Source organism: Lonchura striata, chromosome 5, assembly GCF_046129695.1.
Source record: "Lonchura striata isolate bLonStr1 chromosome 5, bLonStr1.mat, whole genome shotgun sequence".
NCBI lineage: Eukaryota > Metazoa > Chordata > Aves > Passeriformes > Estrildidae > Lonchura > Lonchura striata.
This window is the reverse complement of record NC_134607.1, coordinates 63,885,403-63,897,823: the sequence shown is the minus strand read 5'-3', so window position 1 is coordinate 63,897,823 and position 12,421 is coordinate 63,885,403. Positions and strand designations below refer to the sequence as shown.

The following is a 12,421-nucleotide window of genomic DNA, read 5'->3' as shown; positions in this document are numbered from 1 at the left end:
CTTCCCATTTATTTCATCAAGATGGGATGACTTTCAGAATCCGCAAAGCAGCATTCTTTTGTGGAACTGGACTGTAACTTTGCCCTGTAATTTCAGGTGAGGTTATGGATTACTCAAGCAAGACTACAGGTCCATATCCAGAGACTCGGCAGATTTCTGGCCTCGGGCTCAGTACACCACAGTATTCCCAAGCAAGAATGGTGTCATCTGTGGGTTCCCAGTTTGGCGCTGGAAGTGTTTTAAGATCATCCAATGGTGTTGTTTATTCTTCAGTAGCAACTCCAATCCCATCCACATTTGCCATCACCACACAACCCGGTTCTATTTTCAGTACAAGTGTCAGAGATTTACCTACTCTCCAAACAATTGACTCAGTGCCCTCTTTATCAACTTTGCAACAGACTCAACCACTCCCAAGATCATATAGTTTCTTGACAACTGTTGCAGCTGAAAAAGATAAAGCAATTACTGCCATTGGTATGGAGACGGGTTTACCACCTCATTCTATAGAAACTATTACCACTGAGCCAACCAGCTTGATACCTGCTTTAACTACAGCATCTGAAGTTTATACAGATGTAATTGATGATGAGGTTGCCCTTCTCATTGCCCCTGAAGAAGGCAAACAGCAACAGCTTGATTTGGAGCGGGAACTTCTTGAGCTTGAGAAAATTAAGCAGCAGCGCTTTGCAGAAGAGCTGGAATGGGAACGTCAGGAAATTCAAAGATTTAGGGAACAAGAAAAGTTTATGGTGCAAAAAAAGCTTGAAGAGTTGCAATCCATGAAACATCATCTCTTATTTCAGCAGGAGGAGGAACGACAAGCTCAGTTTATGATGAGACAAGAGACATTAGCCCAGCAGCAGTTGCAGCTTGAACAATTCCAACAACTTCAACAACAGCTCCACCAGCAGTTAGAGGAGCAAAAACTTCGTCAAATATATCAGTATGGTTATGACCCTTCAGGAACAGGGTCACCACAAACTACCACAGATCAAACACTTTTGGAAGGACAGTATGCAAGCACAGAAAATGGCCAATTCTGGCCTACTGATGACACAACCACTACAGCTTCAGGAGTGCTGGGTATTGAAATTCCACAAAGTCAAGCATGGTATACAGTTCAGTCTGATGGCATTACCCAATACATACCCAGGTCTGGTATCCTAAGCTCAGTTTCAGAAATGTCTCTTAAGGATATTGATGTTAGAGAGGAGAAGCAATTGAAAAAGAGAAGTTCTATGCCAAAATTACGTGGACCCTATGAGGAGTTTGAGGAGACCCTGGAAGAAGAGCCCCGGTGTTTCAAAAAAATAGTAGACAGTGGAGTGCAAACTGATGATGAAGATGGAGCAGAAAGAGGCTACACCAGCAGGAGACGGAGAACTAAGAAGAGTGTTGATACAAGTGTTCAGACTGATGATGAAGATCAAGAGGAATGGGATCTTTCCAGCAAATCTAGAAGGAAGCTTCGTGTAGGCAAATACAGCGAGACCACCACCGAGGCAGACAAAGCTAAACCATTCTCCAAGGTATCTAGTATCGCAGTTCAGACAGTGGCAGAGATTTCTGTGCAAACAGAACCTGTAGGAACAATAAGAACACCTTCAATCAGGGCCCGATGGGATGCTAAGGTTGAAATCATAAAGCATATTTCCGCTCCAGAAAAGACATATAAAGGAGAAAGTCTAGGATGTCAAACAGAGACAGCATCAGACACTCAAAGTCCCCAATATCTGTCAGCTTCATCTCCTCAGAAAGATAAAAAACGTCCAACACCATTAGAGATAGGATATACATCCCACCTTCGTCCAGACTCCACATTACAGGTAGCCCCTTCCCCTCCCAAATCTCCCAAAGTTCTCTATTCACCCATTTCACCCGTTTCACCAAGCAAAGTTATAGAGTCAGCATTTGTACCTTATGAAAAACCCATGACTGATGACATCAGCCCTCAGAAGATGCTGCATGCTGACATGGCCAAGGTTCCTCCATCAAGCCCAAAGACAGCAAAGATGATGCAACGCTCTATGTCTGATCCTAAGCCCCTGAGTCCCACAGCAGAAGACAGTTCCAGATCTCAGTTTCAGTACACTGAGGGTTTTATGGTAAGAAGTATTTGCTTGCTTCTTTTTTTTTTTTTTTTTAATAATATGCAATTCTACAGCTATCAGTACAACATGAGGACAGGCACACCCATTTCCAATGCATGTGTATGTAGTATTTTTGCATACCTTGCTGAAAAGTCAAGAGGAATTGTCTAAAACAATGTTTAATTCATTCACTGCTTTGCCAGGAAACAGAGAAGCCCATATCAATAATATTCAGGAAGTAACACAAGAAGTTCATTTTCAGACTTTGGATGGCATTTTATGTTTTATATGGCAATTCATTGCCAGTATAGAGGTTACTGACAAGGCTTCAGAAAATTGAAAGCATTTCCTCTGTAATCATACAACATCCAGCTCTTCAGCTGGATCCAGCTTCAGAAAATTGAATGCATTTCCTTTCTAATCATACAACATCCAGCTCTTGTGGCACAGTCTGTAGTGCATTTACCTTGAAATTACTGCATGTGCCTTGTGAGAGGCAAATAACACCAGATTTATAATTGCCTTATTTAGTTGTCCTTTTTGACCCTCATGAGGTTTCTTAGCCATGTGTGATTCTGTGGATAATCTTCTGTCACAGTGTGTACATCTTTTATCTTTTTCAGACCAAAAGGTCTCAGATCAAAAATCCATTTTTAAATTGTTTATTCTGGGTAAGGAGAATTACAAGGAAGTTATGCAACTTTTGAGGGCTGTTTCATATATATAGGGGTCAGAGGAGGCTGACATGAGTAGGAACAAAGTTTTCATTTCTGCAGTATTTCTTTTCCTTGGGAAGTAAGATTTCATATTTGGGAATCAGATTGATATTTATAAATAAGAGGAATAAGTCTTAGCAAAAAAAGTACCTTTATAATATGGTATAGTCTTGGCTGTCTTTTTATCTGAGACCTTCTGTGGGTTGATGCATCAGTATCTTTTTCAGAACTTTGGAAGAGTTGCCATTCAGCAATATTTATCTTTTATGTCCAGTTATCTGTCAATGCCAGTGATTAGTACAGACTGGATAGGATAAAGAGGGTTTTTTCTCTCTGTTTGATAATTTGTGTGGCTTTCAAACGCAACATAATCTAGTTATACCCTCCAAGGCTCCCACTGTAAGTAGTTCCTGCAGGTTCACATATTCATGTAGTATTAAACGCTTCCCATGCTGCTACTGCTTGGAAAACAGTACTTGGAAGTTTGAAGGGAAAGCCACAGTTATGGCATTGGCACTCTGTATAAACATCATTCACTGATGAACAATAAGCACAGTAGGGGAAATAGCATGAGCACTAAAGTTTCATGCAGAGGATTTGGAACAGCATCTTGAAGAACGTTGCTCATGGATTGTAAGAAAGGGTTAGGTTCTACTTAATATTGGAGACTAGGTATAATACTGTAAAATATTATAAAAGTATAGTAAAACTATTTCTGAGAACAAATTATTCAGTTCACTTATTTCACAGATGCACATATGTACTTGATAGAAATTGTATCCTTCTATGATGGATGATGAATTCTATAAACCACTCATTGTTTAAAGGTCTTTAGAGTAGAGTTTGAACACATACATTATTCTTTAATAAGAAAACAAAGAGCTTGTACAACATTGTTTCTTATTGTATCAACATGTTCTCTACGCTTTTGCCTTGAACCCAAACAGCAATGAGCTATGTTTTTCACTATTGTGCAGCTATCAGGCAGCAAATAGCCCATGTCTCAAAGTAGTTGCAGCCTAAATAAAGGAGTGGGATATTTTTATGGAAGGTAGGGTGCAAGTAGACAAGCACAAGGAAATAGAAAAAAAAATTCCATGAATATAAAGTGGACTGCACTAACTTGGCCATGAAGTAGAGGGTGAGGAAGCTGCTCTGTAAACTTTGCCATGACCATCATGGTTGACTTCAGCTTTGATGCTGTGTTAAGCATTAAGCTTGTTACTCTCTGGTGGAGTTTTGTTCATAATGTGTCTGAGGTTCAGTTAGCTTATGCTGAAGTCAGGTACATGAAGTTTAAAGGAGGAAAAGGCACATAGCCAACATGAAAGAAAATATTTACAGTGATCCTTGAAGAATGTAATCGACTGACCTCATCAGCATCTGAAAATAGGAACATAAATTGCTTTTGCAGTTTCTATATCAGTTTCAGTTCTCAATTACTCAGTCCAGTTATGTTATGAAGGAGAGTTTTCCAGTACAAGATCTAAATTATCTAGTTTCCACAAGACTTACAGTATTCCCTCCAGCATGTCCATTTGTTTATACCATGAGTTTAGGGCTGTATCATATTGAAGCACAGGAGAAACTAGACAGTCATTTCTTTTGTACATTTTATCACATCAAAAGTTCAGTGAAAGCATACACACAGTGTCATTGTTGGCAAAGTGTAAACCTTGTTGACATTTTTTCAACTGTACATCTTTGTCATTAGAGCCACATGGCGTTGTTATACTTAAGTTTAAATATAGGATTACTTTTGGACTACCCTTCTAAGTGTGGAAGTAAGATGCTGCCTTAACTTTGAAATATTTTTGGCACTGGGACTGTTTTTTATTCATTCTTTGTATGTACAGTGCCCACAACAGATAAGATCTTCGTTAATTCTTTGGGTACACTTTTGTGCCTTCTGACACAGAGTTCCCAATTTCCTAGTTAAAAAATGGAAAGGTAGAAGGGGACAGTTATATCATTCAAAAGAGTGAAGTTCAGCACAGAAAAACTTACAAAACAGCTCACTCTGAAAAAGAGAATTTACTAGAGCTGAACATAAAAGAATAAAATGGAAATGAAAGATTTATCTTTCACTACCTTAAGGAAATTGAATGTGAATATGAATATTTTTTGCATGGATGAATATCCTATCACTTTTTTAATAGTTCATGAATCAGGTTTATGTCTTTATCTGCATTCATAAACATTGCAGGTGAAAAGGATGTTCATGTATACGATTCACAGGCACTTTTTTCATGACAATTGAGCAAAAATGTTGATCCTTACACAATTGGTGGGACTAAAAGAGTAAGAATAAATCTGATCACTTTCAAAGATTTACAATGAAATTATAACTTGTCCTTCAGACAGTGCCCTTTCATCAGTCATACACTTCTTCCGATACAAAATGGGTTTTTTTTTAACAAGATTTCAGGGAAAGATGTTACGGAGACTCTGGCGAAGATGATTAAATATATCTGAGAACTGTTGCTTTAGATATAATTTTCTTCTTTAATGCAGATTGTAAAGAAAATTATTGCAACATTTTATCTAATCTAGTGTAAGTGAAAGGCTGAAAAGTAACCTGGTAGCTAATCACATAATAAAAAAATCCAGGTAGAATTACCTTCAGTGTTGGCACTTTTAATTTTCCAACAACAAACTGTGTGGTTGTTAAAATTCCACTTGCTTGTCTGTCATAGTCATTGTGTCTGTGTGAACACTAGAAAGAATATAGATGATGCCTTCCTATTAATCCAAAGAAAAAGTATAGCTTGCCACCCCCTTTGTAGTTCTTATGTGCTGTTCATTAGTGATAAATAACATCACTATATATATATATATATATTAGCAGTCAAGATATATATGTATTAGCAGTCAAGCATAGCTGAGTCAAGAAAAAATTAGGAATTGTATCTTGTCAGCACCAGAAAAAGTTGTGAAAGCCACCCATTGGAATTGACATTTTCCAAAGACACCCAATTCTGCTGTTTTGTGAGCTTTGTGTCACTTGTACTCCCTGTAGCAGTGAGCACTGATTTTATTAGACTGTTGAGTATGGTAGGGTTCAATAGAGTGAATAGCCATAGGAATAGTTTCCATGAGAGCACCAGGAGCTGTCACTAAAGTCTGGAAGTGAAGATTGCAATTCATCCATTCAGCAGCAACAAAAAATATGTAAGTACCTGTCTAACATAATAAAGAAAGAGCTCTACACCAGTGTGCCACAGAATCAAGTCACATGCCAGTCACAGTCTTCTTTGGCACTTGTACAGATTGCATATGTGTAATCAAAGATGGGAGTTGTCTTCTTTTTGCCTTTGGATGCAAAATGTCTGTTCAGCTAAAATGAGGCAAATTGCAGAAGATCTTGCACATGACCTGTCACACACATAAAACATCCACAGCTAAGCAATGCATAGTCTCAGTAGAAGTGTTTGTATTCGTGAAACTAATGCAAAGACACATCTGTCAACAGCTTGTCAGCTTTAGGATAGAAACTGTACATTTAAGCTTTAACACTTAGAGTAAATCCTATCAATATGTTTATTAAGAGAGACTTTTCTTGACATTTTTATCTGGTGTGATTTGCCATACTTGTGAGGCAAACATAAATCAAGTTTTCATAATGTAGTAAAAAAAAAGTGATTATTTCAAGCAAAATCCCTCCAAAATGTGTCTTTATTTACATCAAAAATGCAAGATTTCTTCTATTGCTATATTAAGGGCAGAATTATACTGATTTTTTAGGAGTGGAATTTATTTTAGATGCCTTTATTCACACATTAATGTGTATCATCTTCTGTGGTATTCTTAAGTTCTTAACTTTAAAACTAGAAGGTTAAAATGTCATGATTTCACAGAATCACAGAATGGTGTGTGTTGGAAGGGACTTCAAAGTTCATCTAGTTCCAACTTTCCCTGACACCAGGGATACCTTTCACTACACCAGGCTGCTGCAATCTCCATCCCACCTATCCTTAAACATTTCCAGGGAAATGGAGCATCCACAACTGACCTTGTGTACAGACATTTGAGCACTGAAAAGAGAAAACAAGGTAGCTGTTCCCAGTAGAATTAAAACATTCCATCTATCATATCCATGATGTTTTGCTTGTTTATTCAGGACTAATCTGATCACCAGAGTTGTAGTTCAGCAAAGAGTGTTCTCCCTGGATACTGAATAGGGAGAAAAAGGTAGGGATAATTACCCTGTTTGAAGGTGGATATTTCTGTTTGCTTAGGTTCCTCAGAAGCAGGGAGTGAGTTCATTTCTTAATGTCATGCCAGAATGTCAGGTACCATAGTTCTACTGCTGAAGCACAAGACACAGGTGTTTCCCTTGGTTTCTATGATATCTGAGCTTTATTCCAGCTAACAGGGGTTAGTACTTTGTTATATTTCTTTTAGTTACTGTAAAATATTCAGAAGTGAATATTTTGGTTTCTATGATATCTGAGCTTTATTCGAGCTAACGGGTTAGTACTTTGTTATATTTCTTTTAGTTACTGTAAAATATTCAGAAGTGATTTCTAGTCTGAGACATAGGTGGTAACATCATTGTACCACAAAAGTCTTAATTCAATGGCTTTAATTTTCCATTTAAATTCTATGATTCAGCCCAGAAAAAGGGAATAATAACATTTTGGTTTCTGTAAAATCTATACTTCCATATAATGGAACAACTACCTTTTGCAGAAACAGCTGCTATGCTATATGGGTTTTAGTACAGATGGGTGTTGAGTGAGGAACCATCTCTGGTAGTATCTAAACTTTTAAATTTGTATTTTAAATTTAAATTTTTTTAGCTATGCTTCTAAGTGACATTGCTGGGCTGTGGTTTAATGAAAATTCTCCAGACACTGGTGGCAACTGGTCCTTCATTTTGAGTGTGCATAAACCAGTCCTAAAGAATTATCTGGGAGAAGTCTGATTTGCATAATTCATATGGCTTTCATGCAGTTTGTGAACTGCACATGCAGGAAGGCCTGGAAGTGTGTTAATACACTTAGCAACAGGCCTGAATGCTGATCCATTGCTTATGGATGGGAAATCTTATCCTGAGGCTGAATTCAGGCCAGCAATCCAGAGATGGTGTAGATATTCCCCACCAATTTTCTCTTGTGCTTTAAAATTGTCACATGCTTTCTTTGTGTGCTTCAAACAAATTCACTGGGAACTGAGTTACAAAGGCAATCTTTGTCACATTTAGAAACAATTCTCAACAATCTTGTCCCTGTCTGAATAATAAAATAGGAGCTATCTATCTTTTCCTTTAACCATGTGTCTTTAGCAAGATTTAAGATTATTTTTCCTACCAGTGGTCTGAATTATTTACAATTTAGAGTCCTATTAACATTTCAAGCTACTGTTACCTATGAAGTATTTCCCATATATATCCTTTGGAATAACATTTATGTGACTGAAGCATCTTTTTTCCATCTGTCAGGTCTTCCAAAGAGGTAGAATATCCCACATTTAGGCAATGTCATATTAATATTATTTTCTAAAGCACATTTAATTTGGTCAGTCTTTTCTGCCTGATACTTTTGTATTCATTTGTTTCACACCTTCTCTATTCAACCAAGGGACATTAATGCATAATAGAAAATCATTACAGTGTTCACTCCTTTTCCTTAACAATCTTTTATAAAGCATAAGATTTATGCAAAGTTGACAAAGAGCCTTGGTTTTATGTCACTTGGGCCTTTTCTCACCTGCTTTCAGCTTATTCATCTTCCTCTCATGCCAGCTCTTATATAGTCATCAAGAAAACCATCCTTGGCCATGATTCCCATCCCTTAGTCTTCTATCTTCCAGAAAGACAAAGCAAAATAGAGGTACAATAGGTATCTTTATGTTAATTTCTGGTTGACTTGGTTACCGTGGTTATCTGTTTTAAGAATACTTGGAATCTTTGGTGTGGAAATAGGTAAATATAATGTTCCTTGTTTTAAAGTAATAAAATACTGGATATAAATTTATACAGTGGAACCAAGCAGGCTCAGAAGAAAGACAGAGGGGCACATAACCATGAGCAAATTTTGGCCTGCTTCAGCTCCGTTTTGCTTCAGATCTCCTCTCAAGCCACGGATTACTGTAGTTAGCCTGAATGGGAGGGCACAAGTTCTACCAGTGGAATTTGTCTGACAGGAATAAAAAAGAGGATTTCTTTCACATGCTCTCCTGATAATTCTGGCTTTCTGCATTTTATTCTGTCTACAGTTTAATGAGAATTTTTGACTGAAGCTCTGAAAACTGTACTTATGAATCAAAGGTACATTCTCCAAAAGGAGCAGAAGAACAATATCTATAAAATCTTTGTTAGAAAGAAAGTGCTATCTGTGTTTTATTAGCAAGTTGTTTGGTGCAGTAAAATGAACAATAGGTCAAATTAGCTGATATAAATTATCTGTTGTACTGTTTTTTTGCAAAAGGAGCCAATCATGGGTTTGGACTGGCTTTCTCTCCTGGAATTTGAGCCTGTTTGAGTTACACTTAGGACAGAGCTTCCTATTGAGTTTCTCCTGAAGAAGGCTAATTAGTTTATAGTAATTCCTAACTTATTTTTAGCATACGAGATACTAAAAATTTCAAAACTCTACATTATTCCCTTTGGAACAATATGAAAAATATTTGCTGAGCTAGATATACCCAATATAATCACCCCCAAAAAATAAAAGTTACGAAAGGATGACATGAAGGTAGCCATTAATCTTTGAGCTAGATGTGTTTGTGTTTGTAATACTCTGCACAGCATTATTAGCTTCATAAATTCATACCAGATCTCTGAAGGTTTGCTTCTTATCTGTAGAAATACTGGCTAGACCAGATCCTCTTGTGCTATCAGTGTTTCAAAATGCAATGTGTGCTAATAGCATCTAACTGTTTGCTTGTTTCTTAGTTTTTAAATTAATAAGGCTTGACTGTGTTAGAACTAACTTTACTTTTATTCTGAGGCTCAAAATCCTTCTAATCAGGCATTGCTTTTCTGAGACAGTGATTTCATATTAAAAAGAATTTGTTAAGATAGACACATGGTTTTGCATATTATTGCTGCAAGATCAAATTTCATTATCAAATATTAAGAAAAATAGTTCCTTATGCTGCTCTTCTTTACATTCTTACTCCAGCAAAACATTATTGCTAAGCTAATTATTTTTCAATTATGATTTTTAAACTGAAGTTTTCTTTCTATCTGCCAGCTGGAAGTGAATATCTTAGGTCAATATGGTCACTGCCAAACAGGAAAGCAGTTTCAAGTGTATCAAACAGGGGCTTGTCCTCGGCTTTACTCTTTAATAATTCAGTTTGCAATTTAAAGTATGAAAAAATGACTCACATCATTTTTAGATTGTTATAGGAAATACAATTGCTTTGGAAAGCAGAATTACAATTCAGAGCAATGTTCCAAAATTTCAATAATGATACAGGTAATGAAGAAAAAAAAAAAAGAAAACAAAACAAAACAGGAATATTGTTGATTAGGCAATAGCAGAAGTGAAAATGGTCCAGTGTAGCAGTAAATGTTCAGACATAATATGACTTAAAAATATCAAGTACTTGCAGGAAAGGTAGTGGTGTTTTGGGAAATACTGACAAGTGCTGCCTGTATTGCAGTTGTTCTATCCTGCTCAGTGACTGGTGAGACTTGAGCTTTAATACTAAATGCAGTTTACCTCAGCACCACTGAAGAGTTAGAGGATGAGATGTTTCAAAGTTGAGCATAAGAGAAAGGATAAAAGATTTAGACAATGTTGGTTAGCTGTCTGCAGGATCTGGCTGTGTAGATCTAGAAAGAAGACCAAAGCTGGACAAGATAAGAGTTACTCACTGTGTTAAACATTATTTTAAATATGACAAATATTAACCACTCTTTACATCCAGTAGAGACACAGGATGGATTAGTTCAATCTGTGGCCTGGGATTTTTAGTAGATAGCAATTTTATAACTACAAAAGTACAGATGCCTTGGAACTGATATATTTTAGTGAAATTGTGTTACATCTCAATATTGGGAATACCATAAAGGGTTGGATAGCTTACATGACTGATTTCCTTTCCAAGCCAAGAATATCTTGAGCACTATGAGTAATAGAATTGTGTTTAAAAATTAAATTCTAAAATTAAAGACAACTTTCTTTAGTATTTATGGCCCTTCTGACACAGTATCATGCACATCTTTGCTGTTAATTTGTATCAATACAGCATTTGCCAGAGTGCTGAGTAAACAAACCACACAGATATATATGGCCCTTTCTGTAATATGGGTGACTGCAATGATGCAGTATTCATTTAAAAGATGGGAAGCTGAGACAGGCATAATCAAATAGCCTAAATGTCCCCTGTTTTGTTCCTTCCACCCCTTAGCTGAAGAAGCATTTACTCCCTGTTTTAATTTTCTCCATCCATTTCTCTTCTGAAGCCTGGAAGTCTCTTGTCTTCCTTGGCTAACACATCATAGCTTAAGGTATGAAGGATTAGAAATAAGATGTTTAACATTAGATATTGGTGAAAAATCCCACCTGATCTGGTCTCTGAATATTCCTGTTATAATCTGCAGGCAGAAGTATTCCAAAGGAACAGTAGTTAATAAATTTATTTTATGGTTTTATTTTAGAATAAGAGTAATCCCACTAATTTCTCAAATGACTATAGTAAGGTTCTAGATGACTGAGATTTCTTTTGGTCCCATGATCACTCAAAATACTGGTCTTCTGATTCTTCTGTGTTCTTATTTCCTCTTTTTTCTCTCAAAACTGTGAATTTCTTAATTATGTACTAATTTATTTTCATCAGTTCTGCACAGAAAAAGTTATGATTCAGTTAAAGTTAGGTTTGTAAATTGTTTTTTTAGGTGCTAAAGCTCAATGAAAGATAAATATTTAAATAATATTAATTTAAAATAACTTTTTTCACTGAAATGTTATTATAAATTCACTTTTAAATAGTAATTTTAAAATGTCATTATAAATTCACTTTTAATTCACTGAAATGTCATTATAAAAAGTCTTTCCACTATTTTCTGGTCTCTTCAGTATGCTTTTAAGATGAATGGCTGCTGATATGGCATCATAGTGCAGACAAAGTTCTTATTTACAGGACAAGGTTGACTCTGCTGACGCCAAATCAGAATTTCAGAAGCAATCCTGTCAAGAGTTCTCAAAGCTCACTTGGAAAGAGCAAGTTTTTCATTTGTGCTTATCTTCTCAGTTCAATTTCTCAAAATAACTTTCAATTTTGTTACCAAGAAATAGCTGAACTCTGGTAAAAAAAAAAGTTATTTACCTGCTGCAATGTTCAGCTCAGGGAGTGGAATCCATAATGACATGGTAAGTGCTTGCAGTCCCTGCATTTAAAATGAAGATGTGAGAGAGGAATTAACAGTAGCCAGGTTGGTTAGTGTTGTGCTGCCTAAGTCAACTCTTTAGAAACTTTAAATAAGTAAGTCTATCACAAGATATGGCTTAGACATCTCTGTGAAATTTTGATGCAGAGCCTGAAATTTCTCCCTTGGTGTGAGACTGCAGAGGAAGCCTGCTTTTGGCTCTCCAGAACTTCATGCATTTTGTACATCATGAATTCAGGTCTTAGTTCAATTTCTGTTCACATTCTCCA

At 36.4% G+C, this 12,421-nt stretch overlaps 1 protein-coding gene across 8 annotated transcripts in view; it reads left to right on the top strand.

The window, feature by feature from the left end:
- The window catches only part of PCLO (piccolo presynaptic cytomatrix protein), a 318,646-nt gene that overhangs the window by 149,294 nt on the left and 156,931 nt on the right, over nucleotides 1–12,421 (top strand). For all 8 annotated transcript variants that reach the window (XM_021539594.3, XM_021539592.3, XM_021539591.3 and 5 more), the window contains exon 6: nucleotides 97–2,108. In XM_021539594.3, coding sequence (XP_021395269.2) covers nucleotides 97–2,108 — 2,012 coding nt within the window. The remainder of the gene's footprint in view (nucleotides 1–96; nucleotides 2,109–12,421) is intronic.